The sequence below is a fragment of the Euprymna scolopes genome, chromosome 28 (assembly GCF_053919585.1).
Source record: "Euprymna scolopes isolate OS-2025 chromosome 28, ASM5391958v1, whole genome shotgun sequence".
NCBI classification, from domain to species: Eukaryota; Metazoa; Mollusca; class Cephalopoda; order Sepiida; family Sepiolidae; genus Euprymna; species Euprymna scolopes.
The window spans coordinates 105,876,342-105,903,654 of NC_136509.1; the positions used below are offsets into that span (position 1 = coordinate 105,876,342).

Here is a 27,313-nt window from a genome sequence, read left to right on the forward strand (position 1 = left end):
GGGGGCTACTATCAGGGACTTAATTAGCAGGGTCATTATGAAGGGAGATGAGAAGAAAGATGTTTGTTAACATTACACTTGAACTTCTGCATATCAGTGCAGTTGGAAAAGCAGAATCCCGGAAGGGAGTTCCAAAGACCCGCAGTTCTGGGGAAGAAACTATTGGAGTAAAAGGCTTTCTTGAACCTAGGGATCTCTACTGTAAAGGGATGAGACTTAGTAGCTTGTCGGGTTTGTCGGGGGTAATTACGTCGGGGAGGTACAAGTGTTTGCAGTTCGTCAGAGCATTCACCATTAAAGTATCTGTAAAACAGGCAGAGGGATGCAACATCTCGTCGATGGGACAGAGGCTGAAGCCTAGATGACAGTTCAGGACCTATCAGGTTGGCTACTCTCTTTTGAACCCTGTCCAGTAGCGAGAGACAAGCAGCAGATGCACCAGCCCAGATGTGACAACAGTACTCCATACATGGGCGAATGGTGGCCTTATAGAGGTATAGGATACTGTCAGGCGTAAGTAGTTTTCTAGCACGGTAGAGGGAGCCAACCTTCCTTGAAGCAGCCTTGGCAATGCTCTCAATGTATCTATTCCAGTTCATATTCCCTGTAAACGTTAGGCCGAGGAGTTTAAAAGAAGTACTTTCAGGCAATGTGTTCTTGGCCATTGCTATTGGTGGTAGAGAAGGTTTCTTGTAGTTATTGAAGGAAACAAGCTTAGTCTTAGCAGCATTGAATGTGACCAACCATTTTTGTCCCCATTCCACTACGGATTGGAGGTCATCCTCTAGTGTTTCTGCCATTTCCTTGGATGTGTGTTCATTTGTTTTCCCCTCATATCTGTTATAGAGAGTGATGTCATCGGCAAATATACCCATCTCCGAAACAATTTTATCAGGGAGGTCATTTATGAATATCAGGAATAATAGAGGTCCAAGGATAGACCCCTGAGGTACTCCCGCATTTATGTCATATTGTTTAGATGTACGACAGTCGAGGACAACTTTGATTTTTCTCTTACTTAAGAAGGATTTAATTACATTATGAATTCTTCCAGTGATTCCATATGATCGAAGTTTCCTTAAAAGACCATTGTGCCATACCCTGTCAAAAGCCTTAGATATATCAAGGGCTACGGCTCTACCCTCCCCTGTTTTGTCCAATGAACGGTATATACTTTCAGAAACTACAGTTAAGATATCTGCTGTTGAACGGGCTTGCCTGAATCCATATTGTTTGTCAGTCAGGAGTTTAGCAGCTGTTAGGTGCTGGACTAGGGCTTGATTAACTAAGGACTCAAATATTTTGGCGAAAAGTGGGAGGAGGCTAATGGGGTGATAATTTAGTGGGTCAGTTCTTTCACCAGGATTCTTGAAGACTGGTTCCTGTTAATTTTTTGTGTTACATTCTTTATTTCTGCTTTTCATAATTTTTTTCCTTTATATTTCCAAGATGGTATTTAATACAACGCAAATCAACAGGAAAGATGATAAACAGCGGAAACTTACAGTTGGAGCTCAATTCAAGGTAAGAGATTGATCAATCATTTTGATAATGTCTGTTGTCTACTTTATTATATGGTTCTCTTTTGTATATACATGCTCAGCGATTAAGTGAGACATTGTAGAGAGGCAGTTATCATCTTTTAAAGCCATTCTTCTTCCTCTTCTTCTTCTTCTTCTTCTGCTTCTTCTTTTCCTTTTTCTTCTTTTTCGTCTATATAATAAAATTATCTCGCCTTTTCCCCTCTGGATACAGTTCAAGTAGGAACAGAAACACAGGTGTTATATATAATTTGAAAACGACCACGCTTTCTAACAATGACTGTACTGATGTGGATTTGCGAAATTAACATTAAATTTCATTCGATTTAAACATTTTTTACATTAATCTCAACATACATGATTCTCATATAACATTCACAATTAGAGAAAGTGGGCGTTTCTTTCACTCCTTAATAAATATGTCTTACCACTTTCACATATATCACGGGAATTCATATTTTTCATTTACTTTCTTCACCTCGGTCAGTCATTGTTTCATTTTAATATTCCATGCTATTATCTTTCAGCAAATAGTATTTTCCTCATGAAATGCGCTCTATCCAGAATCGAAACTTATACATCGTTCTGATTGACTGGTTACTGTTCTATTCGAGTAATATAATGCATTTTACAAACACTAAACAAATAGGTGTTTCCCACGTTTGTGTATTAAAAACAAAACCTTTCACAATGAAACATAGTTTTCCCCGCGAATACATGATTTCCAAAGATCAGAGAAAGACTAAAGTAATTGCTTGCATGTCGAAGGCTATCAATTTTGGTTCTTTTCATGATGAAAGTGAAAGCTTTTATACACAAACTGCCTTCATGAGTTTGTCACAAACATTTTAAGTGATATCAACTAAAATTGGGAAATTGAACTGTTATCTGAGAACTACGTTGTGATGTATTAAACTTTTATCTGAGATATGAATGACTGAGAAGGTAAAGAAGGTGTGGGTTGGCTGCAAATGGCTGCCGTTGAGCGCTTCTGTCACTAAGCAGTCAACTGTCGTTCAGATGGATTTGAAAAGAAAACACACCTGAGTGTGCACTCAAAGGGAATAGAGATGTAGTTATCTCTTGGCCACAAATTTAAAATGCGCCTGGTGTTTATATCATGATTTTATTAGCTGTGTGTCTGCGGCGAGAAAACAGCATAGAAGGCATTTTTATTATGACGTTAGTAAAGAGTTCTGACCTGATAAAGATACAAATAACTTACAGCTATAATGCTCTCTCATCATTTTCGTCTGGTTGTAAAGCTCTTTCTAAAAGTTCTTCAGTGCCTTTACCCCCCCCCAAAAAAAACAACAAAACACGCTATCCCATCCTTTGCTGCTTCAATGAATTTAGTCGAAGATATGTCACGTTTTTAAAGATTTTCCTTCAACACATCGTTGTATCTCTTATTTTGATATTCTCTGTTTACATGGTTCTGTTTTAGTTCACCAAATAACATTTGCTTTGGCATTTTATTAGTTCTTATGAGACGCCAACACCACTAAAGAAGCAACTTGAGAATTGTTGCTTCAAAAGATACCTATTTTGTCTGATTGAGCATTTTCATGTTAGTAAACATATTGAGCCACTAGATTCCCAGGATTTAATGTAAAAACAATTATTTCATTACAATATAAACATAGAATACATTACTTCCTCCTTCCAATAAATGCCACTAATAAAATAGTTAATCAAATTCACAATCATTTCTACAATCCAACCATATTTGGTATAAATAACCTAACTTTAGTTTGTATCTGACTTGTCCAGCAAGTTTTTATCATTAAATACTCAACAATTTATGATTTATCATCAGATACAATGCGCAACATTGTCAATAACTCTGATGAACTCCTTTCTAATTTGGCCATTTTCAATTCAGGAATATTTCGGAGATGTCCTTGATAGCTATTCCCTTTGAGATAACACAACAAATAAAAATATGGAGTTAAGGTGAGGTGAGTATAAAAATATTCAGAATCACACCTCGTACTGATGAGATGATTACCGAATTGTCCCCTATATTATTGAACGGTGATAAAACAAAAACTATTAGACCTTCATTACTGAAACTTGGTGGATAAGTCAGACACAGAGGTAAATCTATTTGTACGAAATATGGTTTGATTGGTAAAAGGATTGTGAATTTCGTTAACATTTCTATGGGTAACATTTTGTAAATTACTTCTTTTTTCGACTGTATTTCATTAGCTGACTTTTGTATGGTAAAACGAATATCTATCTATCTATCTATCTATCTATTTACATACATGCATGCATGCATGCATGCATGCATTTATATATATATATATATATATATATATATATATATATATATATATATATATATATATATATATATAGCGTGGAGAATTACAATTGTCTTTCCTAATACAACCTTTTCTTTATTCAGCATTCACTCAAAGTTCTAATGGAAAAAATGAACTCGGCGGTTCCAATATTTGTCCGTTGCCTGAAACCAAATCACCAACGGAAGTCACAAGTCTTCGATGAAAAGTATATTTTGGCGCAGGTAAGAAAATGGCCAATTCATAAAAAGTAATTTTTTGTTTCTTTTATGTTGTGATCGCTGGTGGTCGTTGTGTGTGTGTGTTTTTTTTTTTTTTTTTTTTTTTTTGCATTTAACAGGAAGACAGGCAAACAGATGGATTGTACATGATTAAATTTGAAGAGATGTGCACAGAACAGGGGACTCTGATGGCATGAACAGATTGAAAGAATGGATGAGAGTCTTTATCTTAGTAGATATAAAACAATTGATGTAATAGTGTCAGTTCATAGGGGAATGTTCTTTCCCACTTAAGGGTTCTTATTAAAGTGCAGAAACATATTTATAGTTTGATTGAGCCCACTCTTTCTTCTTCTCTACACCCTGCCTGTCTATCTCTCTTTTACAGAGAGGATGTTGTTAGTCTCAGTTTTTTCTATAAGTACTATTATGGCATGCGTTTTTCAGAATTGTCTTATCTATTTCCTGATCCTTTTGTTCTATTTCGTTTGACTTGATGGAAACTATTAAAACAATAGTTTCCATCAATTCACTGTTTTGATAACTCATTATAATTCAGCTTACTAGTCTTTTCAAGAACTGCAGACTTGTGGAAATCTCTTTCTGATGATAGTTTTCCTCCTGCTTATAGCCTTAGCTTTTCAAAACTAAGACCAATGGGCATCTCCTATCTTTACGATAATCATCTTTCGTTCGTGTTAGCTCCTTAATTCAAATAACTTTATGCTTTGCCTGGAGCGATTTTCATAAAAAAAAACAAACAAACAAAGAATAAACAAGAGAAAAGTTATAAGACTGGAGAGAACGATGGATAAATAGAGACCTTAAACTGATGACGATGATGATGATTTCTTGATACTAAAGTGAAGATGTAGATGAAGATATAGGAGCAAACTTTTGAAGGCTAGCCTAGTCGTAATGAAATCACTAGCCACATGTTTAGGTTGGGTTTTCTATTTTGTTTAAAAACACTGCTCTTTTCGGGATACAACTATTATCTAGAATCATTTAGTTTTGTAATCGACGTAATCAATAATACATGTCGCATGAGGAGACATTTGTAAGAGTTGTGGATATGTTATGAGAGTTGAATGAGGTGTTGTTGAGTGTACTTTGTTTGTAGTTATTGTGTGGATGTGTTTGTGCATAGTTGTAAGATGCAGTTGCTTTGAATTTCCATTTATTCTTTTTATATGGATGGTGGTTGGGTTTATTTTGTTGAAACATTGGTATCTGAAAGGGATGTTGTATAGTAGTGCATTGTAAATGTGTCTTGGTGTATTGTTGAAAATATTATAGTGCATGTGTTTGTTATTTGGGCAAGGAAAAAAGAACATACACTAGCTCACATGAAAAAGTACAGACACAAACACGCTCGCACAACAATAAAAAAACACACTCAGAACAATCACACACACACACACACACACACACACACACACACACACACACACACACACACACACACACACACACACACACATGCATACATACATACACATTTTAGATAATTGTCGCCAGTAAGAGGAAATCGTAAAAAAAATCATAGTTTTACAATCTCAGTGTTGATGACGATTGCCTCACCGATCGCACAATCTGAAACAGACCCAAGTCAATGTTTCAACTTTTGTCTGGACACTTAGGACGATGTGGCTACTGAACCAACCATATTAAAGCAGCAGAATTTGTGTCTGTGTGTCTACATTTCCTTCCCAAAGTACTCTGTCAATTTTCAGTCTACAGACTCGAGATTTTGGGTAAGTGGTATTAAGATTTGAGAAAAAAAAATCGGTTTTCAGCCAGAAATTTGGCTGTGAAGGGTCAAAGTTAAACGATTTTACCTTTGAAAACTCTACCAGACTCCTCCGCCAATTTTGGGTCTAAACACTTGAAATTATAGATATAGGTTCCTGGGACATGGATCAAACTTTTTACTTGATTTGAGCCTAAAACAATAAATGTTAAGGGGTCAAAATTGGGGTCCAAGTTAAAAAAAATTTGACCCCTCAGCTAATTTTTGGTCTAAACATTTGAAATTTTACATAAAGTGTATTCAGACATAGGGTAAGCTATTGGATTGGTTTTTGGTGGAAAATTTGGCTGCCAAAGGGCCAAAGTTCAAAAGATTTGACCTTTGCAGTTTCTAGCAAACTATTCAGCTACTTTTGGGTTTAAACATTTGAAATTTTACATAAAGAGTATTTAGACACGCAGCAAGCTTTTTAATCAGTTTTGGGGCGAAATTTTGGCTGCCAAGAGGTCAAAGTTGAAATAGTTGACCTTTGCAGACTCTACCAAACTCCTTCGTCTATTTTGGGTCTAAACACTTGAAAATGTAGGTTACCTAAACATGAGTCAAACTTTTTAATATATATATATATATATATATATATATATACATATGCACATGAAGTTATGAACAGTACATAGGGCTCGAGCAAAGCTGGGCTGAATTGCTAGTATATATATATATATATATATATATATATATATATATATATATATATATATATATATACAGAAAGAGAGAGAGAGAGAGAGAGGGAGAGAGAGAGAGAGAGAGAGAGAGAGAGAGAGAGAGAGAGAGAGAGAGAGAGAAAGAGGCTCCCTTATTCACTCGTACATAAACCTTTAGGAGAAAATTCCAAAGAATAAGATAACGTTTTTATAAGATTGAAGTTTCTGCGATTCTACAAATTACTAATCGATTATTTTTGTTGCGAAGAAAATGTTTTGCTTTAAACAAGACAATGTTCTGTCTGCTGTTTACAGAAACAGAAAAATAATGTCGCAAACAGAATATATGTTGATGGACGTCAATTCTCACCTATCACAATCAATCAGAAATTGTTTACAGTTATAAAATAAAGAAACATATAGAAAACGACTTTTTAAAACACGATATGGAATGTAAATTAATTCATAATAATATGAAGTTGAAGTATGTGATTGTGTTTTGTAGATTCTCACATTTTGAACGTACTACGACTTTTATTTTTCCAACACATGACCTCGGACTTTTGGCTGAGGAGATGCACTCCTTTTTAATATTACTTTTACTTATTTATTTTTCGTTTCATTTTTCTTTAGTTGCAATATACAGGTGTTCTTGAGACGACTAAAATCCGCCGAGAAGGATACGCAATACGACCGACATTTGCTGAATTTGTCAACAGGTGAGAATATTTCAAGGGTTTTATAGCTTGTATATGCATCAGTAACTATTAGTTCATATAGTCTTTCACTCTAACATTCTTCGGGGCTGTGATGATGATGATGATGATGATGATGATGATGATGATGATGATGATACAAAAGGGACGAAGAATTTGAATGATTTAGTTGACCGTCTTGGATTCCACTATGCTGAACTGGATATGTCTGCTGGCAATTGTTTTAGAGGTTGTCGTTTATTTTTTAATTAATTAAGACGAAGACGTTGGTATATGTTGTTTATTTATTCCTTATCGACATAATTCGAGCAGAGAGATAGAGAGACAGTTAAAGCCGAACACTTGTTATTTTAAGAGCTGCATTTTGCGTGTGCATTCGTTTTTACCTTTAAACGAATTCTATCACCCACACCTCTGCATACTAATTGTTAATTTCTTTTGTGCCTCTTCAGTTTCCATGCATAAAATCTGAACTTGACAGCCCGCATCCTATTTTTGTCTTTTCCAAAATCACTTTAATATATAATAAATGCTAACAAGTATATTAAAATAGTTTTCGCTTTTTGTGGTAAAATTGAATGCAAGAGATTTTGAACTTTTGTTTTTAAGTTGAATAAGACTCTTTGTTAAAAGCAATTGTATTTTTACAACAATTTATTCAACAAAAAAAAAATATTCAACATTTATTGTAAGCTGAGGCATTAGATTTAGAACGTTGCTATGGAACGGTGACAGAAGAATAGAAACGTTTGGACGTTGAAACATTTTAGGTACTTCTTGAGACAATTTGGATAAGCTAAGATCCTTAGTCAAATTTGTTCCACTTGAATGTATGAGAAGAATATGCTATTGCTTTATTAGATGAAGTCGCACTCATGAACAAAGTTTTTCTTTACCGCTTTGCAACTTGATACCTGGAGAAACTTTTTGTCAAAACCTTTTTGGGGTGGTAGGTATTGCGTAACGATTGTAATTTCCAGGGAGTTATCAGAAAGTCAACAGAGTGTGAAGTGTTTCTCCAGAATGCATTTAATAATGGCCTCCAATCATCATTAAGCAACATTTATTGAAACACAAAATTATTTATTTCGCCACCATGTTTGAACCAGTTCTTTGACCCCATCAGATTATCTGAATGGCGGTTTATTATGCAATCAGTTGAAATCTTTTTGTGTAGATGATATGCATCCCCAATCCTCTCCTCTTCGCTTCCTCTTTGTCCTCATTGTCTTCTTTTTCTGAAATAGAAACTGTAAATGTTATTAATAAAAACAACACAAAATAACAAAGTTTTTAAGGTTTTATTGTTCTTCTAAACTATACAGTAATTATCATCCTTCATAGGGAGCGCTGTCAAAAGAAAAAAAAGTAAAACAATATAAAACGACTGCTCTCTTCAGCGGCCCAGAAAGAGAAAAAAAAAAACAAAACAAAAAACATTGTAAACTTATTTACCACGTACGATTAGCAATTTCCTTTCTGTAACATAACTTTCTGTACACGTCACATACATTCAATAATGACTTATAATAGAAAATTTCACTATCTATTTAATGTTAAAATTACGCGAAAATTTCCAATTCTAACGTTTATACACGGCCTGTAAATATTGCTACAAGACCAAGTGAGAATTTCAGATTAAGCTAAAAGGAATTCTGAACTGTACATTGCCATTCAACCTCCTCACGTAGTTCAGTGTTGAGTCTACTGACTAGAACACTAACTTAAATAATTCTGTAATAACTGATACTAACAGTTGGAATAACTTTACATAGTTTTGTCTATTTAATATCGATTTGTAACAAAAGATGACGATTATTATGTAACAGAATATGAAGATTATTAAAAACATTTTATTTTTAAATAACTTTTCAAAAATTGTGTGTAATAAAACACAGTTAGAAAACGTATTCACTTATGAAATTTATATGCAACAAAATACAGTAAAATATGTATTCACTTTAGTTGCATCGTACGCCGATATTAATCGTTTGAACTGCATTTCACCAATAGTGCGCCCATTTTTATAGGCTTAGCAGAACTTTTCTCACTGAAAAGAAATTAGCATATCTTCTAAACTGTCAGCGTCAATCTGGTTCAGTGACGCATTTCATTGTTGAGTTGATATAAGCATGGTAAATATCACCTCTTGTTTTCACGCTTTACCATAAAACACATACGCGATTCCCATTCTTTACATCTTTACAACGGGTCTCTATCACTTCTTTCCACATTTTAAAGGTGCATTTTGTTTCCAGTATTAATACATTGGTTAAAAATAAGTATTTACTAATAAATTATAAAGATAAATGAACATAGTCATCTTTGTGATATTCACATAAATGCGCTTGTATTGCTTTGATTTCTAATCACATGACATTTATTTTTCAGATATAAAGTTTTGGTTTGTGAGTGGAAAATGACTGAAACAAAAGCGAATTGTATTCGAATTTTAAAAGAGAATAACATCAGTGGATATCAAATTGGGTTTGTATAAAAACAAAACAAATTCTATTCTTTTCTTAGTCGACGAATGCTCTTTACTTTTAAGTCTGGTGGCCTTTCTGTTAGAAATTATTATGATTATAATGGAGAACGGATACCGTTTACTGCACTCATATATGGTGAGTTTTACTGCTACGTCTCTTTGTCCAGTAAGTCTACATTTGCTGTTTTTCTAATTCTACGTTTTTATGTTTTTCGTTCTACTTGCGTTGTTTTGTGGGGCTGTCAATAGATATTACGTTTCTCTGTTCAAGTATCCTTTATCCATGCGTTTTCATGCACCATTTTTCTAGTAATCTTATAAATCGTACATGTTGCTGTTACACTTCCCATTTTGTTTCCCATTTCACTACTTTTCTTATTATTCATCTTCACAATGCGTTTGGCATCTTTTGTGCATAAGGGCGATCAGTATTATTCTTTGGGTGCAGTGCATTGTGCATGATCTTTACTTTCCTGGTTCTTTGTTACACGAAAACTTCTTGTCGAGACTCAGAGTATTTTAATACATATATTGTTTAAGTATTTATTCATTATAAGTATTTATTCAGTTATGTCGTATAGTTGCCTTTCTAAAGGAATATTAAATCTTGACAGTTAGGGAAATGTGTGCAGAACAGAATCATGTGATAGTATAGCCACGTAGAATGAATAAGACTTCTCGAGTTAATCGATGCAGAAGAGCTGAGATAGTAAGATAAGTTGTTAAAGAAAACGTAGGAGGAAGTTAAAAGGTTAGTTTGAGAGAAAGAGTGATAAACAAAAAACCGTTACAAATATGTTAGTTTGGAAGTTAATTTCTAAAAGTCATTCGACACAAGCCCGCATATAAAATGGACGTTATACCGATGATGATGATGATGATGATGATGATGATGATGATGATGATGATGATGGAAAAACTCCCTTGATTGTATCAGGTATTATTTTCTAATTATTTTTTTTTATTAATTTGGTGGCGTCCGCTACCAGAACTTTCAGATAGTTATAGTTATTGCATTCACCAAGTGCCTTCTCAATGTTGACAATACTACACTTTCCGCTTTTTCGAGTTTTTCTTTCTTTACCTCTAGTAATGCACCCTTTTCTATTCCAAATTGTATTTGTATATCATCGATAAAGATTCTGCTTGTGTTTTAGTCTCTTTTTCTTTTTTTTTTTTTTTTTTACAAATAGTTAAGATTATCTATATTCATATGTTGTTTTCTTTCTTTCTTTGTCTTTATAAATTTATATCTGGCATTGCACTTCTTGAATATATTGTTAAATGACATTATTGCGATTATAAAAGTAATGAACACAGAGAGTTTCAATTGAAAATGTCTCTGTTTTATTATTTCTATCAAGCATTGTTCCCTAATTGCCAGTTCTAGTCTCTGTGCTTCTATTGCTTTCCGCATAAAGTTGATAAGTTTGTCAGATCATTTGCACATCTTAATATGTAACTTATCCAAGCTTTTCTATGCCATCATTATGTTCTTTTTTCCATCTTTTATTTCTTTTAGTATCATTTGGTTAATGTATAGTAGATTATCTGTCTCTCTTTTTACTTGTCAACATTTTTTCTGTTCCTCGGAAAGTAGTCCGCAGTTATTAAGTGGTAGATTTCTTTTAAGTTGTGTAATTAGAATTTTTCACATGATTTGTAAGTAGGTTCATAATAATACAAATATTTGAGCGCAGAAGCCAACCCACATAAACTACGGAGACTAACAAGCTGCATAGAAGTTGCAACAAATAAAACACACACAAAACAAACAAACAAACAAACAAAAAACATAGAAGGAACGCCATGTGAACACGAGGGAACTATAACTGCAAAAAATCATATGAACTGTCCCCTCCCCCAGAAAAGTGATAGCATCAGCCTCGACTAATACCACACGAAATAGTCGTGAAAGGTTAATGAGGATAGAAAGATCGAGTAGGGAGAGTACTAACCAGACCTCCACTGGAAGAATGTGGAGGGTGCTGAGACATTGGCGAAGTTTATTGCTACCCAAATATCAGAAATGTACAATAATTGTTGTCAGTGAAAAAATAATTGCAAATGGCTTTTATGATAACGCAAACTACGTGCAATGGCTACCAAAATAGTGCTGAAAAACTGGGGAGATTTTTGTTACTCAAACTTCAGGGAACACCATCGATTATTATCAGAAGATTATTATTATTATTATTATTATTATTATTATTATTATTATTATTATTATTATTAGCGAGACCAGTGGAAATTTCAAAGTATACATCACTTTTATTTTTTAATATATTAATATATTTTATTGGGGGAATAGATTTATGATCTGCCGTAAAAGATACAGTCATGTGTGAGAGATGCCGACAGAATTGTGTTCCTGACTATAATGCATCTGATGGATGAGTTGAATTTTCTCACAGCTTTTAACTTAAAAACTGTAACTATGTCCTCGTGGGAAGGCAAGTAAAGTTAAATATATAACCAACTAATTATAACTAAGATCTAAATATATAACTAACGTACTATAAAGATATATATTTGACTAAGGACAGACCAGACAATACCTTTTGATGCTGGTTGAAAGTCAAATAGTACAAATAATGGGCGTGTAAGGTGATACAGACAAAAGTACACACGTATTAATATACAGATAGTTCATTTTTCAGTTGAACTCGTCTTTTATTCTACCATGATATCAATCCTTATGTTTTGTTTCGTTTTTTTTTGGCAATTTTAGAAAAACCAGAATATTCCTGAAATATTTCCAAATGGAGCAGCTTGCTGATCGAATTGCTCATTGTAATAAAGCAGCAAAACATGTGCAAAGAGGTAAGGCTTTAAGGAATCTATATTATAGCTATTTTTGCTTATTTGTTGGCCACTTTAAAGATTCCACGCTTTTCTCATGAATGGGTATCCTTCAAGGCAGGGAAGGCTTGAAATCGGGGTTTACCTTCCGCTCGATGGACTGCCTTCCAAGGCTGACGAGCTTCACCTATCCGAATCCGTTACACTATGTAATTAATTATTCAATCTCTGTACAAAAATCCCAATATTTATTGCCCTCTTTTAAATATATTTTAATTATATTTATTGTTCTGTTTTAAATATATTTTAATTATATTTATTGTTCTGTTTTAAATATATTTTAATTATATTTATTGTTCTCTTTTAAATATATTTTAATTATACACAACGTGGTAAGTTATGAAACTATTTGCTAACGCAAAACTATTGTTTTTCCATTTTTCAAACAGTGGCTCGTGGATTTATCGCCCGCAGAAGATATAAGCACATGAAAGAACTGTCTGCCCAAAATGCGGAAGAATTGACCAAGCTTATCTCCTTGATGGCTACTCTTGGAGAATCTTCCTATGACCAACAACAATCCACCATCAAGTTTGATAAATACAGTAAAGGTAAGCGAGAAAAGAACTTATTTTATCCTAGGTCAGTCGTTATACGTTTGCTTCAAGTACTAAAATGATAAACTCTTTGTTCACACACGCACACACACACACACACACACACACACACACACACACACACACACACACACACACACACACACACACACACACACAATTTAGTTTTGTAGGAAGCGGATTGAATAATATATGCAGTAATTGTTTATATGTTAGTCAAGAAAAGACAACGTATTGATGTAACTTGTGAAGCTGTATCCATCTGTGAATAGTTTGTACAAATATAGATAAGTAATTTATAGAAGGCTATGAGTTGTAAGAAGGCGAACAGAATAGTAAATAAGAAAGCGATTATATATATATATATATATATATATATATATATATATATATATACTAGCAAAAATACCCGTCGTTGACTGGGTTCAAAAACAGCCTACAGAAAATGGACTCTGATTCATAAAAGTATAATACGTTATGAAAAGGAACAGTTGTAAACAGATAGCTTCGAATCTTTTTTTTTTTTACACAGTGATCACCACTTATCAAGGCCCGGAAGCCACTCAGGGATAAGGGTTATTGCAATTTGGGGGTATCAAAACCAAAGCAAAATATGATGAAAGTAAAAATGAAATAGATAAACCCCATAATTTATTATACCATACCTGTTCCCACTGAAACACTTATCACAATATTCTGTGGATCTATATAAAAAACTTGTTAAATTTTGTGACATATTTCCATTCTATGGAGGTCAGGTGCGAACGAACACCCCATAATTTTATTATACCATATTTCTTCAAACTGAAACATAATTATCAAAGTATAATTACGCAAATAGATATGAAAAGTCTTTATTAAAATTTTGTGCCTATTTCCATTCCATCGAGGCCAGGCGAGAACGCAGACCCCACAATTTTATTATATCATCCCTATTTAAGTTGAAACATACTTATCAAAGTATTCTTATGTACATCTATAGCAAAAACACTTGTAAACGTTTTTTTTTAATTTAAAAATTTTTTACTTCCATACTTTGTGGACCAGGCGCGTATGCAGACCCCACAATTTTAATGAACCACCGTTCTGCCAGATCAAACATACCCATTCCTGTGTCTCGATACATCTTCTATCATTATATCAGTTTTTTTAAAATAGTCAACCATATAGGAGCCTATTCGTGACCACACACACACACACACACACACACACACACACACACACACACACACACACATTCAGCTGTATATATATATATATATATATATATATATATATATATATATATATATAGTAAGTTATCGAAAATATATATAGCAATTAAATAAAAAATACCTGAACATTTGCTTATGTATTTTTACTTTTAAATAAAGTAATTAAATTATAAAAGATCAAGAACTTCTGACATAAAAAAAAAACATCGAATAAAAGGTGCTGATTACAAATTTACAGTGATGTTGTGACGCAGATACATGCAAATTTGTTTATTCTCTCTCTCTCTCTCTCTCTCTCTCTCTATATATATATATATATATATATATATATATATATATATATATATATGTGTACTTACTTGCTAATGATCTTTATTCTAGAGAGTTTTTCTTATGCTGAAGAGTTATTATTCAAGAAAGATAATGTTCAACAAGGGAGGTAACATTACTTCAGTACATGACATATAGACTATTTTCAGGCTATTTAGTAATAATGTTTAGTCGCTTACGCTTCTATCACCTTAAAAAATGAATAATATTCAATAACATTCTTAACTTATTTTGTTTTACTCTAATGAATCCAGGACATACGTTTTGCATTGCCCTATTACTTGTTACTCTATTTTTAGTAGTGGTTACAAAACTTTCGGACCACTCTGTACTTTACCTGCAACTCCAAAAGAAAAGGTATGACTCGGAAGCTCAACGCTCTCTCATGAGTAAGGGTGATATTGTAATATAACGTTTACTTCATTTCCAGCCAATTCCATGGATAAACAGTTGCCAAAGGCATAATTAATGTACAAGAAATCCTAATAGATATTGTTTTGTTTTCAGAAACAAATAAGAAGATGGACAAGGTAACTTCTCCCGGTAAAACAAAGGTAATTTCAATGATCAAATATTGTTTTACTCTAACTTAATTCTTTTTGAATAAACTCATTGTTTTTAATAAACAAAGGTAATTTTGATGATCAAATTCTGTTCTATTCTAACTTAACTATATTTTTAACCACTTTTATTTCATCTTACAGAGATTAAAATCAAAATATTATGCTGCTAAACCTTATGTCTATAATCCTTCTTTCAATTTTGATCAAAATCCATTACATGATTTTGATTCTAGAAAATGTCTAAATTTTAAGGCTTAAACTTAAAGGGTCTTAAGAAGAAATTAAAATTCAGGGAATTTTGCTTAATTGGTGTCTGATCAAATTTGATGCGGATATGAAAGATTTGAATTTCCAAGCAAGATATTGTGCATATATTGTGCCCCCTATAACCCTTTACAATACTTGAAATAACCTGAAATTTGGATGAAATTTATTAATTATAAATTCATTAAAATAAAAGTAAACAAAAAAATATCTTCATTTTCGTGAAAGGCTTCCACACTCTCTTTGTCCCTTTGCATAAAACTAAACTAAACGAAATGCATCACACATTACCGACCCTTATGCATTGCAGCTGTTTTCCAAAATTCATAATGGTCGTTCAATTTAGCTTAGGAGTGAATCCTGCATATACTAATTTAAGAAAAACAAAAAAAAAACAAACAAAAAACAAAAACATAACATATACATATAACTTTATAAAGATAAAGATATAATCATTTGTATTTTTCTGTCGACTTCGAGTATCTACTCAGAATTTCGAATGGAACCGTTTATTTAATCTACAGGGTAGCATGTTCTCGTTCTATCAGCCTTGACTGAGTAGACGTCTTAAGTAATTCACAATTTTTAGTATCGCTCACATTGAGGATTGAACTTTTATCCTTCAGAAGAGTTTCACTTAGAATTGAATTTTACCAAGTACTTTATCCACTATGCAACGGGTTCCTGCAGAATAACCTAACAATACAAATGATCATTTCTCATCTAAAAAATTCAGAAATATAAAACCTCATTTCATAAATATCGTTTTATATGTCTTATAGGACGTGGATGAGGAATCCAGTGAAGGAGAAATTTTGGAAGATGATTTTACCCAAAAGGCGCAAAGCAGGATTTTTGAATCTGAGAGGAAGAGTCGATACGGACGGGCTGGATCTCCTAAAGCAACTATCAACTGGTTTGTTGAAACACAACTTAACGAAGTGAAGTCTCCTTCAGGAGAGTTTGCTCCTTGGTTCCATGGCGTAATAAGCCGCAGGTATGTTGAATTACTGAATGATAGGTTTTCTAAATACGCTGATGGTTGACAGCAAGATTATTCAAAATGCTTAATGTTAATCAATCTAAAGAAAATGTGATACAATATTAAAATTAAAAAGTGTAAAACAAAGAGAACGACTTCTACCTACCTTGCAAATCCGCAAGTGTGTTAGGTTTCAATACGTGCTCATCTGTTAAATTCTAACAGATGATGACGGCGTGTGTTATTCTCTAACAACAAAACACTAACGTTTTCAATTAGTTTAATGCACCATTTCCTGTAACTCTTGTTATTAGGTTTATTTACATTATTGCCTGTATTGAGCAAAGCCGACCATCTCAAATTAAAAGCAAAGCATCGCCTGTTCTATACATAAAAGCCCTGAAATGCAAACGGTGTAATGTACTGTAATTGAAATATTAAAGCATGAGACGCAGAGAAGCTGGATTAAACTATCATTTCAACCCCTATATAAAATGTATGCTTTGTATGTTGAAATCAGAATACGAGCAGTATCCTGTTCAAACTTTTATACTGTAGATTTATATTTTCGCTGTACTACTATTGCATTTCTCATTATTTCAAACCTTGCCACACAGTCTACTCTCTCCTCTCTCTATTGAACAGTAAATGATATTGCTTAATTCTGTAATAACCAAAAGTTAAATGTTATATATTTTCATACATAACAATCATAATCATTATATGATTCGTATAAAAAATGACAGCCAATCAAAATCAAGATATCTAGTAGTGTCATCTGTTCATTTAATAGTTTGTGTGTGTTAGTTATTTTAAAGCATATTTTATTTTGTTTTTAGGGAGGCTGAACGTTTACTAAGCAAATGTGAAATCGGTTGTTACCTGATTCGTGTGAGTGAGAGTCGATTTGGATACTCACTATCTTTCAGGTAAAAAGATTAATCTATTTACACTCCCATACGCACGCGCGCACACACACACACATACACACACACGCGCGCGCACGCACACACGCACGCACGCACGCACGCACGCACACACACACACAAATGCGTTTAGGAAAAAATCACAGGTAAAAATAGTCACAAAAAAGGATAACATTAATTATTGGTTGTAGTCTAAAAAAAAAAGAAAAGAAAGAAATTGACAGCACTCTCACAACATCCGCGTTATTAGCACGACTTCTTAACTTCGACATGTTCTTTTCACTGCCAAACACTCGACTGGTTCTCCACAATTTATTCTTCTTATTGAAGCTACTCCTCTCATATGTAAATTATATATCAGACTAAACTAGGCCCAATACACGGCTAAACTAAACTAGCCTCCGATACATGGCCAAACTTAACGAGCCTCTGATACACGATCAGACACAACTAATTCCTGATACACGGTCAGGCACAACTAGCTCTCAATACACGGTCAGACACAGCTAGCCCCCACTACATCGCCAGACACAGTTAGTCCTCACTACAAGGCCAGACACTGCTAACTCTTCATATTCTTGTTGACTTTCAAACACAAGAAAGTCTAGCTCAAATCGTAATTATTTTCTCGATAAAATTACGACGGCATTTGTAAAAAAATTCGACTTTCGAATTGTAATTTAATCTTCTCTATAACTTGACGGTGTCATTTCTCAAATAGTCCGGCTCGAATCGTGATTTAATCTTCTCCATAATACAACAATGATACTTTTCTATCGAATCGTTATTTACAATTCTCCACAACACAATGACGACAGTTTTCAAAAACCCGACTTTCGAATCCTTATTTACAATTCTCCATAACACGATGGCGACAATTTTCAAAAAGTCTGGCTCTCTAATTGTAGAAACAATTTTTCAAAACATGTCAACGCACCCTGTAAACAATCCGACTCTTGTCTCGTAATTAAAAATTCTCCACAGCATATCGATTTTAATTTTAACTCTCAAATAGTCCGCCTCTCGATATGGTCGCATCAACTTTACTTTTCTTGTCAAAATAACTTATAAAAAATGACAGTTCTCCTACGACATTTGCGTTATGAGCACGACTTCTGAACTTTGACATGTTCTCTTCACTACAAAACACTCGACAAGTTCTCCAAAATTCGTTCTTCTGATTGCAGTCACTCCTCTCATATAAAAATTATATGTCAAAACCACACTGGGGAATTCTAAAAAATGCTGCTTGGTACTATCTTAAAAAACTTATTGCATAAAACCATTCAATTTAATATAATTTGGAAAGAAAACCTAGTGAGAGCAAGCTAAATCATAAATGCTAAACATCGAATAACATCAGGTCCATCCTGGGCCCAACTCTCTTCCTGATCTATATTAATGATCTTCTAAATCACATTCTTACATCATTCATAGACATTTATGCTGATGACACTACTATCTATGGTAGCATATCTAAGACCGTAAACGACCAAGTTCTCTCGGATTCCCTCTCCTCAGATCTTGAGCAAGTGGTACAATGGGGAAAGAGAGGGCTTGTTACTTTTAATGCATCTAAAACCAAGCCTTTATCTTTACATCACCAACGCTCTGATTCCCATCTGGCATCAATTGAAATGAATGGCTCTCGTCTTGGGGAGGCCTCAAGTTTTGGCAAGCTTCTGGGCTTGACCTTACTCCTGATCTCAAATGGAAACATACATTAAATCCATTGCCAAGGCCGCTGGAAAAATAGTGGGATCCTTCTATCGATCCAGTAAATATTTCACTGCTGATGCAATTCTCTATCTATATAAGAGTCAGGTACGTCCCAGGATGGAGTACTGTTGCCACATCTGAGAAGGAGCTTCTATAAAGGACTTATCCTGCCTTGATAGAGTTCAAAATAGACTTTGTAGCCTTGTGGAGGATGCCCTTTTCTCTTCCCTGCAACCTCTTTCTCACAGAAGAGATGTTGCGAGTTATGTCTCTGCTTTATCGTTATTTTCATGGCAAGTGCTCGGCTGAGCTCTATTTTATGGTCCCCCCTCGCCAAACTTTCACAAGAAACACCCGTCTAACAGAAAACACTATCACTAATTTCCCCCACTCTTTATCTGTGCCTAAACCTAAACGTAGATTCCATGAGCAAAGCTTCTTTCTTAGAACTGCACGCCTATGGAATTGTCTTCTGTTTTTCTGCTTTCCAGCTGACTACAATATGGTTGTCTTCAAGTCTAACGTAAACAAGTTTTTGATGAGCCGTTCCATATAAGTTAACAAATTTACAGAATCTCCATTACTAACGGTTACTATTTTGTCCAATTTCTACTGTACACTCTTTAACCCTTATCCTCGAGTGGCCTCTTTGCCTTGATAAGTGGTGATGCCTATGTAAAAAAAAATCTTGTAATGCTGGATTTCAATATGGCAGATAAACAAAGAAATTGAACAAAATGTGAAGGGAAATAACTATTCGTATTATATCACAAGGGAACTATCGTCTAATATTTTCCACAAAATTGAAATGCACTTTTATTATCTACAGATTATCTCCCTTGATGCATAAGGCGAACAGAATTATTTCCCTTCACATCTTGTTTAATTTTTTTGATTTACAAGAAAGAAAAAAAAATCGACTTTTTTATGATTACAGGAATTATTATATAAGTGTTTTTGTGTACTAACTAGTCACCACTTATCAAGGCACATGGCTACGTAGCTTATTTAAGTAGACGACTCAACAAAAATTTGCTAATATTGGATTTGAAAACGACATGCTGGGAAGCAGAGCTGTAATATTTTGTTCCATAGACGGAGAGCTCTTGTGAAGAAGCCATACCTATAGGTTTTCTATTTAAGCATATTTTACGTACGGGGAAAGTTCCCCCTCCCCACTAGTAAAAGATAAGTCGAACACACAACATAGAATTTCACTGTGTCCCAAGGGGTAGTCCTTACTAATTGGAGACTTATACTAGCGACTGTTACTGGGATCATAACATCACACCACCAACGTCTGGGTTAACAACTGAAGTTATTTCAAACAATACCCAACTGCCGGCCAACGAATGACACCTATCATGGTGTTATAATGTGAGAAATTAAAATAATATTTCAAGAATTTGGAAAATATAATTTAAAATTTCTTTATGGTCAGTTGTGAAATTAAAAACAAGAAAATATAAAAAGAACAAAATAATAGACAAACCTTTTTCCAAAAATCATTTTGAATGTAAAAAATGAATGGATTCTAATAAAATATTTTCTTTTCAGAGATACAAATCGATGCCGACATTACATGATTGATCAACTTTCTAATGGAAAATATGTGATAATTGGAGAACCAAAACCTCATCGTACTCTCTCTGATTTGATAGAGTACCATAAAAAGGTATTCTTAAAATTACGTGTTTATCTGTTGTTTTGAAATTTATTGCAGTAAAATAACGACTCGTTTATACAACATATTTGAAAACTCGATAAAGAATAACTTCGCGATTATATTTCATGCATATATATATATATATATATATATATATATATATATATATATATATATATATATATGAAATAAAAATTACAATTAAATTTACCAAAATGATCCAAAATGGTAAAACTAAAGTATATTATAAATATTAAAGAATTAATATTTATAAAGTTATCTTAGCCAGATGTAAAAGCTTGATAAAACCAAATAGGAGATAGAGCTTATAATACGAGCAAACAGATAATAAAACGTGTTAAAAACATTTTGAAAAAGAGTTAAAAACATATTTAATCTGAAAAGGAAACACTTAATAAGTGGATAGTCCTTAATCCACGGAGTTTCGAACAAACACTTTCCTTCTCATCAGAGGGTAGGAATTAGCAAAATGCAGGATCGGATTTTGTGTACAAAAGTATTTGATGAAAAAACACGTAAGTCAAAGATCTTACTTGATAACAAAAAAGTGAAACAGAGGGAATATGGTGAAGAAAAAGGTGATTACACGTGAATGGATAGTCTGGTGAAAGATAAATAATCCAATGACGGTAAAATCCAAAAAAATCCAAAAAGATTAATTGAATTTCCATTTGCACAAGTAAAATCCAAGGAAATCCCGTAATTGGAAGATGGTCCAAAATAATCCAAAGGACGAAATCCATGGAATAATTCACAAATATGTACAAGGGAAAAGGGGGAAAAGTGGAAAATTCCAATAATATTAATAAAAGAAAAATAAGATATGCTTTTCACACTGCTGCCGAGACATAAATATAAATAAGAAAGATTAGGGAAGAAGAGGGAAAAAATTAAATGGTGATAGAATTAAATATAAAATAGAAAGACAAATGTCAAAATGACCCAGACAGGAAATGTTAAAAGGCGCAAAAAATATATAAGGCAAAATAATATAGGTCAACTGAAATGTACAGGTTATTACTTAAGAAAATGTCAGTAATAGTTGTTAAATGGCAATAAATGGAAAATAAATAAATAAATAAATAAATAGAAATTAGATGTAAAGATTGTTTGTGCTAAATTAGGCATTGTTCAATAAGAAATCCTGATTGAATTTTTATTGAACTATATCTGTGTGGGTATTTGAAAGAGTTTTGTACAATGTTGAAGAATTCCTTAGGTATATTAGTTTTGGCATTTAGGCTAAATGGAGGATTAAACCAAATATATTTCTTTCTCCTGGTGCGACTGGGTGGGTTATAGGTATTGCGATTAGTATTTTGGTTTGGATTATATATGTAGACTGGCTCATTGTTATTGATAGTGGCAAATCTTGTTATTTGAACTGGTTTCTTACGAGTCGTATTGTGTGTGATTACAGATTTAAGGCAGCCTGCAGGAGAAGCATACTTGTTGTATTTAATCTTTTCCTTGTGTCCTGAGTTCCATAAGGCATTATTGAAGAAAGTAGCATTTTGATTAAACGTTTTTTTATCAGCAGAAAGAGCAGAAATTCTTCTAGAGACGGTTAGTACTATAGATTTTATAACTGAGTTGGGGTGGTTAGAAGATTTATGGACGTATAAAAGCGTAAAATTAGGTTTATGATAGGGTCTATGAGTTTCGGTGTTAAGATTAAGTGTAACATCTAGAAAATTTGAAGTTTTTTTGCTTGGTTCGATAATTATAGAAAGGCCAAAGTTATTAAAGAAGTTATGTAATTTTTTAATTGTTTTGTTGCACTCTCTTGGCCTGGCTGTTGTAGTAAAAAGGGCATCGTCTCTATAAAGGCCCCCCTTGGATATGCTTAAAGTGGTATTTAAGTTCTTTCAGTAAGAAGAGTCCAACTAAATCGGTAACTTCTGCAGAGTCAGAAACACCCATCAAGATGTTAAAATTATCAGGGGTGTCCTTTCTAGTCCAAAGCTTATTGTTAAATTGTATAAGGGATTTTCTCGCTAGGAGAATTAATTTAATTTCTAAATTAGTTAAGTCAGAATTTCTTTTAGCAAAGATAAGAGCCTTATTTAAAAGGATCGGAGAAATTGATTGATAATAATTTTGGATGCCAAAGGTTATGAAGTTAAGGAGGTGTTTATTTTTAAGGGAGAAAAACCAATTAATTACGGAATCTGAATTCAGCCAAAGAGGGAAACTTACTTTTTCTTTAATAGAAGGGATGATTCTATCTAAGATATTTTTGCTTACAGCTCCTAGTCAGAGTTAGATGGGCAGATCAATCTGATGGAGGGGTTGTCATAGAAATTAGGTTTATGAACCTTGAGGGTGAATCTAGGGGTACCCGGAGAAATTATTTCAATGAAGTTATGAATATTCATAGAATTTCAAATTTAATTATGGCAATTTTGAAATTACATAGTTATTACTTTTACCTTTTAGATAGATATATAATTTTTCTTTAACTTTATCGTTTTTTCTACATACTTTCTTAATTCCTTTTAAATTTAGTAATCCTTTATTTTAATTCTTTATTTCTTCTTTGCTTGGTCGGATTATATCTGCAATTTCTGTTTTAGTCTTCAAATATTCCTATCTATCTAATATATCAATCTACCAACACTTTCATATCTTGTATGCATATTTACTATATGCATTTACTTACTTACTTTCTTGCTTTTTCCTGAATTTGCAGATACCGGTCATCCGCTCCCCTTAAATAATTTTTATTTTTTATTTTATATTTTATTTTTTATTATTTATTCATTGTTTATTTATTATTATTTCTATTTATTTATTAATTTATTTATTTATTTTCCATTTAGTGTCTTTTAACAACTCTTGCTGACATTATCTTAAGTAATAACCTGTACATTTCAGTTGACCTATATTATTTTGCCTTATATATTTTTTTGCGTCTTTTAACATTTCCTGTCTGGGTCATTTTGACATTTGTCTTTCTATTTTATATTTAATTCTATCACCATTTAATTTTTTCCCTCTTCTTCCCTAATCTTTCTTATTTATATTTATGTCTCGGCAGCAGTGTGAAAAGCATATCTTATTTTTCTTTTATTAATATTATTGGAATTTTCCACTTTTCCCCCTTTTCCCTTGTACATATTTGTGAATTATTCCATGGATTTCGGCCGTTGGATTATTTTGAACCGTCTTCCAATTACGGGATTTCCTTGGATTTTACTTGTGCAAATGGAAATTCAATTAACATTTTTTGGACTTTTTTTGATTTTACCGTCATTGGATTATTTATCCTTCACTAGACTATCCATTCCCGTGTAATCACCCTTTTCCTCACCATATGCCCTCTGCTTCACTTTTTTGTTATCAAGTAAGATCTTTGACTTACGTGTTTTTTCATCAAATACTTTTGTACACAAAATCCGATCCTGCATTTTGCTAATTCCTACCCTCTGATGAGAAGGAAAGTGTTTGTTCGAAACTCCGTGGATTAAGGACTATCCACTTATCAAGTGTTTCCTTTTCAGATTAAATATGTTTTTAACTCTTTTTAAAAGTGTTTTTTAACATGTTTTATTATCTGTTTGGTCATATATATATATATATATATATATATATATATATATATATATATATATATATATATGTATGTGTGTGTGTGTGCGTGCGTGCGTGCTGCGTGTGTGTGTGCGTGCATGCTGCGTGTATGTGTGTGTGTGTGTGTGTGTGTAAGCCCGGCACCGTTTAGTGGTGCAATGACAAGCAATGCTAATGAACATTCTTTATTGTAAACTTTTAATACGTACAATGTGTGTGACAGCACATTGTTATTTCTACATAAGAAAGATCTTAGCATTATGATTGGTGAGGCTTCCTTGATTGTTAAAATAGAAAACTCGATTGGGATCGGGTGAATAATGGCCATTTCATTTTAGATAAAAGAATACAGCAAAACAAATGCAAGTAAAGATATATAATCAGCACAAATCATGGACTGTAGAAAAGAAATTGACTACCAAGAAAATTACATTGATAATGGAGTGCTATTAAAAAGGCAATCATAAAAATGATCTCCAAGTTAAGCACTGGAGTTTCTAAACACTGTATAAACGTTTCAACTGTTGATTCTAATCACGACTCAAGATTCTTGCAAAAGTTGCTGTCTTTCAACTCACGACGTCTCTCTATCTCAGAAATGGAAAGTTGGCAGACAACTATCTGTGGCGTTTGTTTAAAAATCTAACTTCGTCTCTTGATGCCAACTCTAAATCCAAATCTTGACTTTAATCTCTCTAAAAATTACCGATTCCTAATTCCCAATTCTGGCTTCACAGCTCAGAGATGAGCAGTAAATCGAAACAAATCTAACTCAAGGGTCACTTTTAAAACTTGACTACTATCAACTCCCAACTCCTGTTCCAAACTCCAAATTCTTACCTCTATTGTTCACGGTTTTCTATTGTTCATGGTTTTCAATTTGCTTTTTAGAGTTTCATTTATTATATAAATATTTTTCCTATTGCATTTATTTTTCTTTACTTTTATTTTTTAAGGTGAAGATTTCCAACTGGAAACACCTTCTAAATAATGCTTGTCCACAGGTAAGGATAACACTATCATTACAAATCTTAAAAATAATCCTTTTCTTATTATTTTAAAACAAAAGATGCGATTCTTTGTTTTCGTTGTGTACAACTTAACTAAAACCAACTTAGCACACAGATAAAATATACTTAACAGAACATTTTAGTCAAATTGAAACGAGACAAAACATTAATCCATATGTGATATTTAGTCACTTGAGTTCTGTCTTTTGCTCACTCAGGTTTTCTCATTAGTATTTTCTCCCAAATTTGGTGTTAATATTCATCTTCATTAAGGATTATTTGCTATATAAACTGCAATGGCATGTCTGCAGATGCACAATCTCAACTATTGTTGCCTATCTTCACGTTTTCTCATTGTCCTCCTGAAAAAACTCATTAACTCTTATCTTCGAGTTGCGTTTCGGCCTTGATAAGCGGCAATTTGCTTGCACATGAAAAAAAATCACAGATTTGTTATGTGCATGATTCTTTTGTATTTATACATAATAGTCTTTAATATGATGTAGAAAAAAATGGCAACATTCTAAACAATCAAAACCCCATCTGAATCACTGAAAGAAAAGCCAAATTAAAAAAAAAAAACTTTTAGTTTCCAAAATTACACCCTCAAAGTTATTAATACAATAATGAACTGATTTAGTCAAGTTGTCAAAGGAGAAAGGAACCCTCCGTTGCTTAATATTGAATGAGAATTGCTCCTATTTACATTTTCACTATGCTCATAACACCATATTATTTATTTTTGTTTATAATACCCCTCCCGTCGCGGTTGGCCACATAATATAAACCAGAAGAACCTGAAATGTTGAAAATTTTCATTAATATCGGAGACATGTATTTTAGGTTTTAAGAGCCATCTGTTTCAGTGGATCACTTAGAGATAGTGAGACATACATATTCAGCACATGAGATTCGGAATCACTTAGAAAATTTTATACATATGATTTAAAAAATAAGATATATTTCCAGTTTGAAGAGGGTTATGTCCTAACAGCCCCTTTAAAGGTTCACTTACAGATTCGAGAACACTCCACTATATATATATATATATATATATATATATATATATATATATATATATATATATATATATATATATAGTTGTATACTAGTAGGGTGACCCGACATTGCCCGGGATTTAATAATGATCAACGAATGAATCCTTGTGTGGATGAAACGCGGAATATTCTATGTAGCTTAATTACCATATATATTTTATAACTTTATATATATATATATATATATATATATATATATATATATATATATATATATATATATATATATAGAGAGAGAGAGAGAGAGAGAGAGAGAGAGAGAGGGATGCATATGTGTCTGTGTGCGTACATCTGTATGTATGTTTATATACTTACCTTTATATATATACTAGCGGGGGGGGGTACCCGGCGTTGCCTGGGTGTTTAGAGGTGTGTGTGCTCGGGCAGGGAGGGGGGTGTTAATCAAAACATAAGAATAAGCGAAGTAAATATTTTTAAATATTAAATAGTAAATTATTAAATATTTTATATAAAACAAATGTTAAACCTTTAAAAAATCGAAAAAACACAAAAAACTAACGTAAGGCAAACGAACGATGTTAAATGTAAAAATCGGAAAAACAAAAACAAAAAAGAAAACGCGAATGCGATGGACCCCCCCCCCTCCCCCAGAAAAACGAAGGTTAAAACTTCTTTAAAAAGCTGAAAAAAAACAACATAGAACGTGATAAATGGCTTAGATAACCCTGCTTCAATATTAAACCTTTAAAAATCGAAAAATAAAAAGACATCTTACATCACAATTCGAACTCACAATCTTTAGATAATGAACTGAGATAAGACGATGTTGACAAAATTATATCGTTTTTTTTTAAATATTTAAACTAAATCAT

At 33.0% G+C, this 27,313-nt stretch overlaps 1 protein-coding gene across 2 annotated transcripts in view; it reads left to right on the forward strand.

The window, feature by feature from the left end:
• Positions 1 to 27,313, forward strand: part of LOC145249772 (myosin-IIIb-like) — a 223,606-nt gene that overhangs the window by 142,657 nt on the left and 53,636 nt on the right. For both annotated transcript variants that reach the window (XR_013863576.1, XM_080111695.1), the window contains exons 17-27: positions 1,450 to 1,524; positions 3,958 to 4,077; positions 7,165 to 7,250; positions 9,639 to 9,734; positions 12,467 to 12,558; positions 12,987 to 13,148; positions 15,206 to 15,252; positions 16,308 to 16,522; positions 17,347 to 17,436; positions 20,710 to 20,827; positions 25,369 to 25,416. Coding sequence is in view for 1 of the 2 variants with exons in the window: in XM_080111695.1 (XP_079967821.1) it covers positions 1,450 to 1,524; positions 3,958 to 4,077; positions 7,165 to 7,250; positions 9,639 to 9,734; positions 12,467 to 12,558; positions 12,987 to 13,148; positions 15,206 to 15,252; positions 16,308 to 16,522; positions 17,347 to 17,436; positions 20,710 to 20,827; positions 25,369 to 25,416 (1,149 nt within the window). In the remaining variant the exon portion in view is untranslated. The remainder of the gene's footprint in view (positions 1 to 1,449; positions 1,525 to 3,957; positions 4,078 to 7,164; positions 7,251 to 9,638; positions 9,735 to 12,466; positions 12,559 to 12,986; positions 13,149 to 15,205; positions 15,253 to 16,307; positions 16,523 to 17,346; positions 17,437 to 20,709; positions 20,828 to 25,368; positions 25,417 to 27,313) is intronic.